The sequence below is a fragment of the Coptis chinensis genome, chromosome 6, assembly GCF_015680905.1.
Source record: "Coptis chinensis isolate HL-2020 chromosome 6, ASM1568090v1, whole genome shotgun sequence".
Classification (NCBI taxonomy): Eukaryota; Viridiplantae; Streptophyta; class Magnoliopsida; order Ranunculales; family Ranunculaceae; genus Coptis; species Coptis chinensis.
The window spans coordinates 4,011,602-4,028,116 of record NC_141461.1 but is presented as its reverse complement, the minus strand read 5'-3'; the positions used below and the strand labels follow the sequence as shown (position 1 = coordinate 4,028,116).

The following is a 16,515-nucleotide window of genomic DNA, read 5'->3' as shown; positions in this document are numbered from 1 at the left end:
TTCAATTACTACTCATCTGTTATCAATCTACGTAAAAAATCATTATTTCTTGTTATCAATTCTTGATCTTGTTATCTGTTATCTTTGATACTTGTTGTTCTATACTTAAAACGAGTAAATGGCTCGTAGTAATCAAAATCAAAATCCCTCGACTTGAAATCCATTCAATCCATTGAATCAAACTCCATTAAATCCTTCAAATCCTTTTTCAACCTCCATCTTCAATGATGAATAACACGCAGATTACTCAACATCAACTTCTTTCACTCAAAATCCTTCATTAGCTATACGAACATCTCTAACTTTGTTACAGCTAAGTTGAATAGAAAAACTACATCTTATGGAACTTCGGTTTTCATTCCTTTTCCCAAAATATTCAATCTTGTTGGTATAATTGATGGCTCAATCCCAATACTAGTCAAAGGTTGTTAACATTGCTTCTTTAGGCTCTTGCTTTTCAAATATCTCCGATAATACCAAATATCGGTATTATCAAAAACATATACTAAATTTTGATACCAAATATCTTTAGGCTTTTTTAGGTCTCTTACAAAACAAGCCGGGACAATCAATCTTTATTACCTTGCAATCGTCTCCATTTTGTAAAGAAGAATCCAGAGATAGCGGGAAAGTCCGTCCGGAGGAACTGTGGAAAGCTTTTAGGTTAGAATTTCATTTTAAAATTTAGTTTGTTTACAAATTGAATGCATTTTTGTCTTAATGACTTATGTAATGTGCGCTTATGTTGAGGCCACACCTTCAGAGTCCGATTTGTTGGATCATCTGCCGTTAATTAGGGGGCAAAGAATCAAGCATATTAAGACACTATCAAAATCCAAGGTTTGAGTTTCTCTTATGCTATTTCACGAGATACTTGCTAATTTTGAGAATTATATTCAGATCACTGTTACTATATCACTATATCAAAATTTTGAGAATTTTGAGGCAAACTATGGCCAAGAGTAATTTGAAAATTCTAAATCTAAATCTAAATCTGAAAATTCAATCGATGGATCAAATGCGATTGTGAAAAACAGTAAACTAGTTGAGAGTTTTTTCAAAGGTTATCCCAGCTACTAGTTGTGGCCTTCTGGTTTTGATATGATAATTTCTCTCGTGGCGCTCAAATATGTAGATTAGGGCTAACCAGCATTGTTTTATTTCGTTCAGTTTAAACACTTTTGGGTTCTTGGAACAACAATCTGTTGAGCTACTCAAGAGACTTCAGAAAGTTATGGATAGTAACGTTATGACAGCTGGTTCTAACCAGTTTATTTTTAGAAGGATAGGATTTGCTATTTAGAAAGGATTAACGGTGCAGCTTGTTGCACGCTTGTCATAATTATTTGTAAAATTCGTTATCATTCATTATCAATAAAATTTCCACTTAAAAAAAATTCTTCAAAGAGTATAATACTACAAAAAAAAAAAAAATTGAAAGATTATAAACTTCAAAAAAATAAAAAAGAAAAAAGAAAAATAAGCGAAAAAAGAAAAAAGAAAAGTGTTGTAGACATGATCATGTTAGAGACATTTTTTGTGATGCATTTTTTAGGGCTGGTTCAAGTGAAGAAATAGGCTTTCTTACTGATCCGAATGAGGGATGATCGACACTTCGGCCTGTGGATGTCTTGAATTACAGTTGGTCTAAGAGAAAACATGCATGTGTTGATGTAACTGGAGTCTCTCTGTTGGTAGGGTTGGGGAATGGTAACTTTGAGGTGGGAGAAGGAGCTAAGAGCGCAGCAACAGGAAAAATGGAGGAACATGAGGAAGCTTGTAGGGCTAACCAGCATTGTTTTCACTAGGTGAAAACATGATTTTTTTTACTCCTGGCTCGGATAGGAATTGACTGGTACTAATAGTCAAGAATATATTTGACGGGCTTTTTATTAAATTGATGGTCCATAACTGTCAAACAAAAAATTGATGGTCCACGCTCGTAAAGAAAATTTCCCCGAAATCCCAGTTGAAGCGCGAATACCTTCCCCCCAAAAATTTCACTCTCATCCAATTTTCTCTCTTTCGGTTTCTATTTGGTTAAAACTGAAAACCAAAAGCTCGCCATCATATACAATCTCCTTCCATACCTCGCAAGCAGCTACTTCAGGACTCCATTTACAAGCCTCGCAGATAATTTTTCCGCCAAAGGTAACAGTTTCATCTCTACAGCAACTTCCGCCAAAGCTAACAAATTCAGCAAGCTTCAATTTCACCGGTTTGTTTCTTTTATTTAGAAAATATTTTACTTTTTCTTTAATTAGTATATTGGGATGATGCATCTTTCTCATGAAGTCAGTTTTCAAGTTTGTGTTCTACCCTTTGACAGTCATAATCCACCCATTCTCTAAAACTCACAGGACTCTTCTAATTTATATTTAACAATGGTAAAATATATAACTATAATATGAAATTCATATTCTGAACTGTTAGGTGTGACACAGTAAAGTTTTATTTTTGGATTGAAAGAATAGAAAACCATATATTTTTCCATGTACTGTAACACCAACGATATGATTGTGAAATAACAATCTAAGTACAGTACGAAATTGATGAACTTATTATGTGACACAATGCACGACCGTACGACATGTTTAAATAAAGTTATGTGCTACAAGTAAATATATATTCTCAGTCTGAATATAGGAGAAAAACAAAATAAATTAATATATAGGTATTGGCTGGAATGGCTTTAACTTAATTAGTTAATTGCCGGGTAGATGGGGATATTAAAAACAATGTCACCCGAAGGTTGGCGATGATTATTAACACTAACATCAAAATAACGCATGCAAAAATACACAGAAAGAATAAAACTAGGCATTATGAAGTTGAACCTAATACGTGCATGCACAATATCAAGAAACAAAGTAACACAAGTTAAGAAAGAAACATAATGAATATACAAGAAACTTACTAGTGCCATTGCTATTGGTGGACGAATTATGAGGAATACCAAACATCATTGTGGCTTGTTAATTTAATAAGTGAGAGATTGATGGAGAAGATACGTTCTACTACTCTAGTTATCTAGTTATCTAGGAATCGATCATAACCCTTGTTTTTTCCCATTCTTGTAATGGGTTGCGTCAAAACTCTAACTTTTTAAATTGATCGTTTTGCATATACACTACTACAGCTAGTTTTGATCGAATTTTAGTTAGTTTGCATCTCCTAAAGGTTTGTGTTTTTTTTTCTTTGTTTAAAAAGACTTATTTGTTTTAAGAAATGAAACACATATCATTATCGTTGTTATTGATATGCTATTGCTAATGCGAATTAATATTGTATAACGTTGTGACTTTTTATTGCTTTATCAAAAAAATTGAGTAAAATATTGTTGTTAAAATTGTGAGTTTTCACCATTCGTTTTACTGAGTAACGGAAGTTTTCATCCTTTAATTGGATGCACTTCTTGGTGAAGATGTTGGTTTGTCGTGTTGAGGGTGTTGTCTATCAATTCTAACAATTTTTTTTATAAACTATGTTTTGTTCAACATGGTGAGGGTGTTGGTTTGTCGAAAATGTTATTCGTGTGGTGATTGTCTAATATAGGGGCAGAACTACGAATTTAGAGTGAAAGTGAGGGGGGTGCCATAAACATAGTAAAAAAAATTAGTAGCATATCGACTCATGAAATTTTTGATTATATGGCTTTTACTACCACAATTTTAATTTAATTAGTATGTTCTTGGTGATGTAATATTACTCATTTGTGCGTGAGTGTTGCAAGTTGTATTAGTTAGTTAGTATGACACTTTATTTGATATGCAAGTGGCATTTGTATTGATTTATTTTTTGTTGTAAAAGATGTCTACGAAAGTGCCAAGCAAGGCATGGATGAAGGCACCGACGTTATCTACGGAATACATTGAAGGTGCTCGTTCATTCATTAAATTTACCCAAAATAGTTTGGGGAAAAAAAATTGATCGGTAATTGCTGTCCTTGTGTTGATCAAGGTAACCAAGAGAAGAGATCAGCTGAAGATATTTTTTACCATTTGATTCGTAAGGGTATAACAAGCTCTTACACATCATGGGTTCAACATGGAGAGCGTTCTTCCAGAAAAAATGTCAATGCTAGTACCTCAACTTGTGTCGGTAATGAAGAGATGCTTCCAAGAATGGTGGAGATGGTGAACGATAAATTTGGGCATAGTCAACCTAATGACTTGGATGCATGTCTGGATGAGGTGGATGAGAATCAAGATGAAGATGATGCTCCTGATGGTGATATTTCGCTAGATGATATTCAAATCAATATACATGAGGATGTTCGGTACAAGAAATTGATGGAAGATGCATTACAACCCTTGTATCCTTCATGTGAAGGTGAACATTCAAAGTTGTCGTGACAATTTGAGCTATTAGGGGATGAAGTCTAGACATCGGTGGTCCAATAATAGTTTCACACAGTTACTGGGATTCTTAAAGAGGATTCTGCCGGATAAGAGTACATTGGCTGTTAAAACGGATAGTGCTAAAAGTATGATAAAGGCATTGCGTATGAAGTGTGAGGTTATCCATGCATGTCCAAATGATTGTATTTTATATTGGGGGAAGGAAAATGAAAATAGAGTTAGTTGTCCCACATGTGGTGCGAAGATGATGGAAGCCAGCTGATGAATCCAAGCCAAGGGCTAAACCTTTGCCAATGAAGAAGCTAAGATATTTTCCTTTAACAGAAAGGTTGCAGAAGATGTATAGTGTGCCGTGGCTTGCTGAAAATATGACATGGCATGCAAAATCAGTTCCAAACCAAAGTCATATGCGGCACCCAGTAGATTCTTCTTGTTGGAAGTCTGTTAATTATCGGTGGAGCGATTTCGCTGCTGAGCCACGTAATGTTCGATTAGGACTTGCAACAGATGGATTTAATCCATTTGGTAACAACAATAGCATTCATAGTTGTTGGCCTGTAATGATCATCCCATACAATCTTCCTCCATCCTTGTGCATGCGCAAAGAGTTTGTAATGTTAACACTATTGATTCCAAGTAATCCAGGAGATGAAATTGATGTTTATTTGCAGCCGCTTATTGAAGAACTCAGAAACTTGTGGTCCAAGGGGGCTGGAACTTATGATTCTTGCAGTAAGAAGACTTTCAACATGAGAGCAATTTTATTGTGGAGTATTCACGATCTTCCAGCATATGGTCATGTTTCAGGACGTAGAACAAAGAGAGGAAGGTACGCTTGCCCGGTTTAGTGAAGGGGGATAGAGTCGAAATGGTTAACAAATGGGAAGAAATTTTTCTTACATGGGGTGTAGGAAATTTCTGAAAAACAAAACCATCCTTTCGAGAACACGTAAATCCCAATTTAATAGGAAGGAAGAACATGGAGAGCATCCTCGTCGTTTGGTTGGTTCAAGAGTGAAGCAGAAAATGAGCAAAATTCCTTATGTATACGGTAAAAGGTGAATGGTAAAAAGAGGAAGAGGGGTTCAAACGAGATTAAGTTGATTTGGTTGGTTGAAGGATTCCATCTTCTTTAAACCGGATTACTTGGGAGGTATTTATTACCCTTTCTTTTTAATGTTCTATGTAATAGAGCAATCAGAATTTATTGTTGACCACATCCATAAACTTCTTCTTGTTGCCACCATATCCTTGAACTTCTTCCTGTTTTTAGGCTTTTTTTGTTGCGGTACCATCCTCCTTAGACTTCTTCCCGCCACTAAAAAGAAAATATCACCTTCCCTTTGGATTTTCTGGTAGTACCTCTATATCCATTTCCTTAGTGTTGGCCTCACCCATTAGCAGTTGATCGGACTTGTAGGTATTTAGGGTAGCAATGCCAAGTCTCTCGTCTTTAGGCCTCACCCTTTTGTTTCTCAGATTATGCTCTTTTGATATTAAAGTAAATGGTTCTGAAAGAAGACTAGTTGACCAGTCTTTTATCTCAAGCATGTCCCGCTACTAGTTACTAGTATTGTAATTATATTTTGCATATACTAATACTCTTCTCACATTTACTACAGTATCTTCCTATTCCACATAATGTAGATGTGATGCACGTTGAAAAAAATATTGCAGATAATCTCTTCTCTTTAATCATGAACACTAGTAAGTCGAAGGATGGTATGGCAGCACGTAAAGATCTAAAGGCTATGAAGATCAAAAAGAAGTTGTGGCCTGTGAAAATTAATGGGAGGTTATCGTATGCTAAGGCTCCTTATTGTCTTTCCCGTTCTGAGAGGTCCTTGATTTGTAGAACTTTGCACCAATTGAAGGTTCCAATCGGATATAGTGCAAATTGGAAACATAATGTGAACTTGGATGATTTTCAATTGAAGAGTCTAAAGTCACATGATTATCACATCCCGTTACGAAACCTATTGCTAGTGTTGTTGATGCATGCGTTCAAGAAACATAAGTCGCTTTAGTCGCGCGCTATTCGACAATTTTCTTTGTTCTTTAATGTCTTGTGTTCGAAGGTTATTTGTCATCTTGAACTTGAAAAAATGGGACAAATGTGTTGTGGAGTCACTATGTGTGTTTGAAAAGTATTTCCCGCCATCTTTTTTTGTGTCCATGACACACCTTGTTTTGAATTTGGCGAAGAGGCTCAAATTTGCGGACCGATTAGATATCGTTGGATGTATCCATTTGAGAGGTCGATGTTACTACGAAACTAATTATGTTATTCATTAGTTTTTTGTGTATATTTACATTGATTAATTACACACCACAGGATGATGAAAACATACAAATCGTACGTAGGGAACCCAAAATTTCCAGAAGGGTGTATTACTGAACAATACCTTATGGATGAAGCAATGAAATACTGCATCGAATATATCCCGTCAAGCAAAAGAGAAGTACATAAGCAAGAAGAAAAGGCTGCCTTTGATGATAAAACTGAGGTGGCTACCCTATTGATAAAAAGGGGAAGGACTACTTGCTTCCGAGTTTGCAATACCAGCAAGTACGCAAATGGGTTTTGAGAAAGTCAAGTCAAAATGTTGAGTGGGAAAGGTAAAATTAGATACCGCCTTTGTTCAGTTTCATTTATTATGTCTCTCTACATTTTTAATAATAAATGTACATTGTTTACAATTACAAGAAGTACGAGACATACCTCCAAAGCTTCAAATCTAGGGGTAAAAGTCGTAGGGTCATTGCATCATCATAAAAGGAGATTGAGTATATTCCTTGGCTAAGGAAACAACTTGAGAAAGAAAAAGAGTCTAAATTCAAGATGCTTGCTGATGGGCCATCCTTTATTGCAAAGTCATATAATTCCTACGCAATAAATGGATATGTTTTTTGTACGTATGATTCAGAAGCAAACTCAACAACCCAAAATAGTGGTGTCTCAATGAAGGCTTTTACTAATTTCAGAGCAAGTGCCAAAGACAAAAATTTAGTGGAAGATGAAGCCACTTATTATGGAATCATTAGGCAGATACTTGAGCTAGATTACCATAAGTTTAAACAAGTAGTGTTCTTTTGTGATTGGGTGCGTATTGAAGATAAAAGAAATGGATGCGTTGTTGATCCAAATACAAATCTGGTATATGTTAATTTGAGAAGGTGCCAAAGAAATACGAATGAGGATGATGAACCATTCATTCTTGCTTCTGAAGCCGCTCAAGTTTTCTATTGCAAGGATCTTAGTAGAGATAATTGGCATGTCGTCTTGCATGCTCCTAAGAGATTAAACCATGATGTGGATGTTTATGAAGACCCCCTAGTCTTTGAAGCAATGGCAAACTCAGATGGTTTAGCATCTGCTTTAATGGGTGATATTGATGGTGTTGAAGTTTAGCATCAGATTAGTGCACACAATTGTAACTTTTTTTTGGCGTGTGTCTGCTGATTTGGATATTGCATTTTTTTTTTAATTATTTTGTGTCTGCTGATTTGGTGTGTCTGCTGATTTGGTGTGACACTTATATATTGCATTTTATTTCTATTTTGCGTAAGTCGAGCTTTTTGAATATATCTAATCTTGAATGGTATGATGTTCTTGTTTGAAATCAGTTTGCGTTTGGTGAATTCATTACTTATATTATGTCTAGAATTTGGTGAACTCATTATTTAGATTTGAATCAGTTATGTCGCAAACCGGATATGATCAACCTAGTGACTATCAACTTGACTTTGAACCTAGTGACTCCGAAGAAATCGAGGAACAACATGAAAGCGAGGAACAACATATAGGTGACTTTATGATATTGATTTTTTACATAAATGTTTAGTTGTTATTGCTTTTTCTTTGTTGTGTAATCTAATATATTGAAATCTTTAGGTCCAAAGAAGCAAGTTCGGTTCAATTATAATGGGCTGCCTGTTGGTCCTGGTTCTACTCAATTTGTCACCTTTATAGGCAAAATGGCTAGAATGCATTGTGCACCTACTTACGCTGACTGGCCTACTATGCCAGATGATATCAAGAAACACGCTTTTAAGAGAGTAACAGTAAGTACATTATACTCTTTCCCCCCCCCCCCCCCTCTAAGTACATTTCTAAACACATTATTCTTTGTGTTGAATGCATCTACTGCCAAGGAATCAATTTATACTATAATTTCCTTGCTGCCATGTCTCAATGTCATGCCCATACCATGTGCCACTGCTTGCAGTTCAACTGACGAGCCATTGTTGGCTGCTATAACCTCACTCATTAATGAGTTTTCTCTTGCATCCCCCCCCTCGATCCTTATAATTGCGAAACACATAATGTCTTATTAGTCAAGAATGCTTCCTCCAATTTGTTTCATTCCACTTATGACTAATGCCTCCAGGAACTAAAGTTCACCTCAAGGTGACAATGTGCCCTTCATGTAAAGGGCACTGCTCCTATCTGAGGGTACTTGTAACTGTAACGCTACTATTCTCCCTGTCTTGGGATTACACTGAATGCCCTCCTAATCTCCTGCACAACAATCACTGCCATCCCATGACAAGAGAACACATGTTGTGTCTTTTAGGATTTTGGCTTTGAAGCTGAGAAGAGCAGTTCTATCTGTTTTTGCCTAATTTCAAGAGTTTAGTCCTCTCTTTTGTTAACAAGTTTTAAGCTATTTTTATCTTTTCCTGTTTTATATTGAAGGATGTTTATGATCTTTCACCTACTCGCCGAGTTGGTGTTTTGCTAAAAGCCAACATATCTTGGAAAAATTGGAAACACAGACTTCGCAAGGTTTATGATCGATATTCAACCAATTACAGAAATATGGAAAACATACCAAAGCGCACAAAAAAAAGAAGATTGGGAAAGCTTTATAGAAATTTGCTCGACCGATGAAGAGAAAATTAAAGCGAAAAAGGGCAAATTATCTAGGGAGCACATGAAGTTGCCACACACATCCGGTAGACTTGGATGTGCTAGAATCGAAGGGAACTGGTATTTTTTATTGTTACTAACAACTTTTGGATTTACCAGAATATTGTTATATGCTTAAGAGTTTGTTTTGTTTTTAGATTAAGGAAAGCCCAGATGGTACGGTCACAAGAACGCATGTGTTTGTGGCCACACATACAAGTAAGGACGGATCATGTCCTTTTCTTGAATTGAGACCAAGTCTGGTAATTGGAATTCTTATTCTTTTATTGTTCTTTAACTTTAGCTCTTAATTGCATGGTGGAAAAATTTGTGTATATGACTATAAATTTTGTTTCTAGGATGAAATCAAGCGGCTTGTGAGCCTTGACCCCTACTTGGGAGAGAGAGATTTGGATAATGATCCTGTGGCAAAGGTATATATATTTAGATAATGGTCATGTTAGAGCAGGCATCTATCTAGTATACTCTAAAACTTTTCAGTTGATGTATGTGTTAAATGTCGTCCTTTGTTGAATGTAATCATTTTGTCTTATGGTTAGGTCATTGGTCGTGATGGCAAGGGTCTCGTTCGAGGACTAGGAACTGGTGTTACAAAGACTGTTGTACATGCCTCCGCTCCTTACATCAAAATTGTTGAAGAAGAAAAGAGAAAACATGAAATTACAGATGAAAATGTCAAACTAGTGATGCAACGTCTTGATGAAGAGACGAGGGCACGTAAAATTCTTGAGGAAAAGTTAGAGGGTTATGCACCAGAGTTTGAAAATACTTCTCCACAGGTAATGAAAGCTGACTTAATGCAACATTTCTTTATACATGTAGTAATATATATCGTGCTAGTTTATTGCGAATGGTTGCTACCCATCCACCCAACATCCATTCTCATTACTGCATACAATAGGTTTAATTCTATTGGTTCCCTGCTGCAATGAGATTGGTTTCTTCACATCCTTGTTCAAGACATCTTTTTCCTCATCCTTGTTTATAATCGCCGCTGGATTCTCTGTTGGTGTGCGGGTGGGTAAATTCTTGCCCATCTCTCTCTCTGACGTTTTGTCATTTTCTTCTATAATTGGGCCTATGTTACTTCCATCCTCCTTTTGCTCATTGGAACGAGAGCACCCTTCCGCTTGATAACTCGAGCCCTGCAGCTGTGTTTCTTGTTTGGTGTTTCCCATCCATCACTCTCCTTAATATTGTTAACTTCCACCAGTTCTTGAGTGTCTACCATTACTTCTTTAAGTTTCATCCTCTCCTGTGATTTTGCCTTGCCTTCTTCTTCTTTCTCAACTTGTGTCTTTTGTAACCACACTTTGTTCGACTCAACTCGACCGAATTGCTTTTTCTTATGACAACTTTGGTCAATATGTCCAAATACTTCACATTCGAGGCAGCGCGGTGGTTTCCAGTTAGTTATATTCAAAAGCTACTTTATAAGCCCTTCTTTGATCTAGTATAACCGGTATAGCTTCAGGGTATGTGCACTTGGCATCAATTTCTACACACACTGACACACTCGTGCGTAGGCTATTCTAGACATGTTCTCAGTTAGTCTATCAGTGAAAATAGGCACTCCTATTGCACTCCCAACTTGGCTAAAACCTTCTTTATTCCACATCTCCATTGGCAACCCTTTCATGACCACCCATATAGGAATGGTCCGAAGTTCTCGTGCTCTGTGTGTCCAGCAGCTTCTACTTCAGCACTGCCTTTATCTTCCTTGAGTACCTGTGGTGTGGCCACTTGAGTTTGCACTCCCTGGTTAGTCAGGTTCGAAACCTTATTGAGTTCTTGTGTTACTCCTGGAAGGTTCACCTCATTCCCAATAGTTATCGGAATCATTCCCTTGGTGGCAGCAGCACAACCTTGCTTGACCGCTATAACTTCCTCGACTTCTGATGAACCTGGTGCTTTCTTCTCACCCGATGAACTTGATGTTGCTAGTTTCAGGTTCTGCTCGTCCCCAATTACGATCGTCTGAGTCATTTCTTTTGCAGCAGTAGAACAACCTTGTTGAACAGTTAAAACTTCTTCCACTTCTAAATCTACTGCCCTCTCAGACTTTACTAGTTTCTTTAATTTTTTTTTGGTAAACTACTAGAGTACTAGTTTCTTACTGTGATGCATCATGCATGAACAATTGTACTTGCTTACCGGCTCACTTTGTTGGATACTTAGCTACCTAAACCAGTGCAACCTCTCTGTATATTCATAACCTTTACCCTGGGATTTTTTTTTTATCTCACTTGTTTTAGTTTGACCAAAATTTTTTTGTGTGTATTTAGGGAGGAGACCCTAATTTCCTATCTAGTGGGGGAGAAATCCTAATTGGCTCATCTAGTGGGGGGGTAATACTAGTTCACCCTAGTTACTATGAGCAGAGGCTGCAGAGCCTACTTCTCCCATTGTCTGTTCTGTAGCATTTTGTAGTTTAAATGTTTCCTATCACAGTAGGCTTTAAAGCTAGTTTAATATGTTTCTGATTATAGGTGGTGTTTGTCGGAAAATGATCTAACATGCAAAAACTAGTGAAAAGAGATTAAAATGTACCAAAAGTGACTATAAGAGAGCTTAAAGGCTCGAGCAAACGATAAATTTCTGATTATCAACCGAAACTTAGCGTGAGCTCTCAGTACTGCTAGTTCTTGAAAACCTAGCGTTGTTAGTATAAAAACAGTAAATATCACCCGTGAATTTGAATTGCCCTCTCAGACCTGCCACCAGACTCTATAATCATCTTGTCCTGACACTATGAATTAGTTTGCATGAATTAACCTTCGTGTTATCAGCACGACGGTCTTTACAGCTCAACTATATTACCTTAGTGCAATTCGTTTTAGATTGATATTAAAGCCCACTTCATTAAAGTAGTCAAACAATTTTCTAAAAATCCTATTATTTCTTTCAGTTCACATGTCCCTTGAAATAGCACTTAGAGAGATCTTCTTTAGATTCTCATGGCAATGGATTCAGTAGTAATATACTCGTTTTTTGAAAATCAATGAAGGCCCGACTAAGTTCTATCAGGTAGGCCACATTATTATCTTAGATAGCAAGTAGTGAATGATTTCGGGATCGACTTCATCAATTTGGGGCATACTCCTACTTTTGGGCATCTTCAGTTTTCATTTTAATTTATACCTTAGGTGATAGTTAGTCGTTTAGTTTTCTAGTAAGTTCTTTCTCCTCTGAAGAACTAAACTTATGGTCAAGGAATTGGAAAACTGTCTAATACACAGAGGACTAGGCCTTAGTCATAGAGAGATTGGATTTCACTTAATCATTTTATGGTTTGATTGTGAAAACATACATTATGAAACTTTGCACTTCAATGGTTTAAATATACTCACTGCTTGCTGCTTTGCATTGAAGCAAGAGTCCGCTGCTCATGTGGCGATTTGGTTGTCCTTTTAAAGCTTTCGTTAGGTAGTTCTTGATTCTGCTAAGGATCTCATCATATTGGTGGTCACCTTTGGTTGTCTATCCTGGTTAGGGAAGATTTTGAGCAGGATAGTCAACAACATTTGTGGATTTTTGACTATAGCACAGGTATTTGGAAGGCCTTTTTAATTGAGTTGGCACCTAGGGAAAAAAAGAGAATAATGGAGTTGGACAGCATTGAATTTGAAATCTGTCCATTTTTTTCGATGTTGCCTTATTCTATAGATATTTGCATAGATACTGCTCCTCCACTTGTGCACATAGGCTAACCCTTTGTGCGTATCCAGCACCTGCGTCTTTACCTGTGTAACTGTTAGGTTTCAATAGAATGACAGAACACAGCAGCCCAATACACTGGAGAAATTCTTTTTCAGTTACAATTTTTTTTTTAAAGAAAGTTTAAGATTACACTCTGACGTTGACTTGAGCAAGAGGCTTTTTTAAAGAAGTATCTAGGTAGTTGTGAAAGGTATAAAAAATATGACCACGAGGCTTTCTTAAGCAGCCAGCTGGAATAGCAGCATCTGCCCCTGACGGTACGGAACAAGCAACAAGGGCTTTCGCCTCCACCACTTTCGCTGGTTTGGAACCCCCTTCCCTTATAGAGGAGTCTCGCTTATCGTAGCTCATCCCGAACTTCCGTTTCATTATGTGTAGTCAGGAAGCAACCAACCTGCAGCTATGAGTGAAATGTATGGCCATTGACCATGCTTATTATCTCGCCCGAGCAATTGCTTTCTTTGGTTGAACAACTAGAGTCTAGTGTCCGTCACCAAGCTTCATTATTTAAAAGCGGCAGGTGTAATAAACCGTTTTCTAGTACCACGAAGGATTTCAAAGTGAAGAAGTCTGGTAAGGATAGGAAAAGATCAAAATTGGTGATGATGTATCCCTTCGGTTCCGGCTTAGTTCAATTCATGGAGGAAAGGAAATTGATCACTTTAATGACTGATTTGAGCGGTACTGTTCGAGTGAAGAAGAAGAAAGGATCTTATTTTCTTCCAAGCCATCTCTACGCAGTCTGCAACTTTGATATTTCATTACTACCGATCAAGCTCAACCTGCCTATGGTATGCAAACCTCGAGATTGGACGAGAGCCTGCCCGCCTGATTAAAATCCTAGATACCTGTCCGATCCATCAGGGGGTTACTTAAGTGGGCCAACAGGTGGCCTATATGATCGTTACCGCCTCTTAAGTTCAGGTGACATTAATCATTTTTATATTGATATTGGAAGAGAAAAAAATTACGAGAAACTGTGTCTTGTAATGAACAAGCTGCAGGGTCAGGCCTTCCAAATCAACAATTATTGGTTGCAATGTCTTAAATAGAATGTCATTTGTTGAATCTGGTTTACTCATGCCAAGATTTCTATCCTCTATGAATATCAAAGATGTATCCAACTTACTTAGATTAGAGAGTTTCACATGAAGGATGAGGTTATTAATAAATTATGCAACTTTAGCAAATTGTTACATACTTTATCTAAGAACATACAGCGTTCTCGTTATGAGAATTTGATTATGAAGCTGGCACAAGCCTACGAAGGTTATCATTTTTATTTGCCAGCCTTTCTCGACTTCCGAGGTCGAATCTACCGCAGTGGTGTATACTTGTTACCGAAAGCGATAGTGGCATGAAATCTAGAGCCGAAAGCGATAATAACATTAAGTTCACGGAAGAAACTGAGGCACCATTAAGAGAAGAGAAGTAGGCTAAAAAAGGCCGTCAGAAATGTGCACTGCACCATCTGAGAGTTGCATCTTTCTAGAGTAGAATGGTTGAAATTATTCATGTGGCAGATCTGAAATACTCTGGCTGAATCGCTTCACAAGTAATGGTGAGCGTGATTGTACTTTACTCGTAATATTCCTATGCAAAGAAACAGAAACACTGGACCCCCCCCCCCCGATGAACTTAAGAACTTTAAGTTAGCCCGCGTAAACACCACTTAAAATACATGGAAACTCCGTGAAAGGTCAAGTCTTGGAAGTTGGTTTCAAACATAGCGTTGATACCAAGTGAGTTCCTGACATTATTTCTAAAGTTCAACCAATCTGTTTTCATTGTTCCTGATGGTACAAAGATATTTACTATGCTGACGACAATAGGCATGTAAACTGCTAAAAATTGCTAATGTTTCTACTTTCTGATAACAGTTTAAGTATTAGTTAGTTAAACTTCTATCCTATATTTAACCATTGCAATGTTAGTTGGAATAGCACTGCTGCAACTTCTAAAGTAGTTTGGGGCCAGCAGCAGTAATATCACATGCGTCTTTACCTGTAAAAAATTCATTACTCAAAAATATGCCAAACACCTAAAGACCATATTTTCTTTCTACTAGGTTGCTACCTAAAAAAATCATTTGAAATAAAATAAGTTAGATACCCGTGCCAAGTGTTAAAACCAGAAGTTCTTATGCAAGACTGCTTGATATCTCAAAACACAGTTTATCCACCAAGTCTACCTGAGCAAGGCCCAAAATATCGATATCGATCAATATATCGGTGTACCCAAAAACCGATATATATCGGATATATCGGACATATCAAGACTGCTTGATATTTCAAAACAAAATTTATCCACATATAATATCCAAGTTTACCTGGATATATCGATTATATCGGGAGATGTAAAGTTTTATATCGGAAATTCGGTAGATGACAATTTATATTCATATATATCGTTGCATGTCTTAATATACCTTATCGGCGATTTTCAATTATTTTGGTCCAATAAATTAATATTTAACATGTTGCATGGGTTTGTTTTCAATTATTCTAATAAGAGGTTTGTGAGGGTTTGTTTGCCGGGAAACAATACTCGATAAACAAAGACCGGTCAGAGCATCCGTTTGGTAGAGAGAGAATGGATGTTGCTCTAACCAACTGAGCTAATAGGCCAATTTAAATTAATTATTTAAATTTAAATATTGTTGTGCTTTTATTGAGAGTTGAACTTGTATATCTTGTATTTATTTATAATTGTGATGTTGTACTGGAGGTAAGAAGACAATCACGTGTTTTTGATGAAGTGTCACATGTTCAACAATCCACACGATGCCTTTTGAAGAACTTCAAGAAAAAAACCGTTGCACTTGGAACCGTGTCTAATGACGTACCATCTGCCGACTCATATAACATAACAATTGATGATATCTTTGATTACACAACTGAGTTATATGTTGGGGAAGGAACATTTGGCGACATTTCAATTGGAGATACAATTACATGGCCCATACCTTTTGTGGAGCCAATTTGATGTGAGTTGGTGAACTTTTTTTTGTGCATTTTAGTAGTTTCACTTTTTTTTGTGCAACCTAGTTGGTTTTGCATACACATGAAGATGTATGGTTGTATATGGAGTATACTAAAACTTATGTAATGTACTTTGTTATAATATTTTGGTGTTTTGATGAAAGAATCTATTGTATTTTGGTAGAATGTTGATTTGAGTTGGATAGTTTAATTTTTATGAAATTTTGATTATAAGAATTTCTTTTAAAAAAAACATTAATGCTTTCGAAAAAAATGACGGATATAGACCGTCAAGAAAATTTATGTATACAGAAAATTGACGTAGCAAACCGTCAATAATTTTCAAATTTGCATCCCAAATTCCATTAAAATCGGATAAATTTGACTAGTGAAATAGCAAACTTTGACGGTTATGGACCGTCAACAATTCTATTTATTATTGACGTTGACCACCCATCAAATAAATTTAAAATTATTGACGGTAACTAACCGTCAAGAAAAAAAACGACTATGAATTTTT

At 36.6% G+C, this 16,515-nt stretch overlaps 1 protein-coding gene across 1 annotated transcript; it reads left to right on the top strand.

Annotated features, from left to right (window-relative positions):
• Positions 1 to 8,062: 8,062 nt before the first annotated feature.
• Positions 8,063 to 16,181, top strand: LOC147490865 (uncharacterized). Its single transcript, XM_086567126.1, has 7 exons — positions 8,063 to 8,168; positions 8,257 to 8,426; positions 9,061 to 9,150; positions 9,432 to 9,536; positions 9,633 to 9,707; positions 9,834 to 10,073; positions 15,742 to 16,181. The coding sequence occupies exons 1-7, from the start codon at positions 8,063 to 8,065 to the stop codon at positions 15,997 to 15,999; spliced, it is 1,044 nt and encodes a 347-aa protein (XP_086423252.1). The 3' UTR covers positions 16,000 to 16,181.
• Positions 16,182 to 16,515: the final 334 nt, after the last annotated feature.

Bases quoted from the DNA above. Each gene is read 5' to 3' on its own strand.
- LOC147490865 (XM_086567126.1), top strand. From the start codon at position 8,063: ATGTCGCAAACCGGATATGATCAACCTAGTGACTATCAACTTGACTTT. The intron at 8,427-9,060 runs GTAAGTACATTA...TTTATATTGAAG, and splicing joins ACGCTTTTAAGAGAGTAACA to GATGTTTATGATCTTTCACC. The intron at 10,074-15,741 runs GTAATGAAAGCT...GTTGTACTGGAG, and splicing joins TTGAAAATACTTCTCCACAG to GTAAGAAGACAATCACGTGT.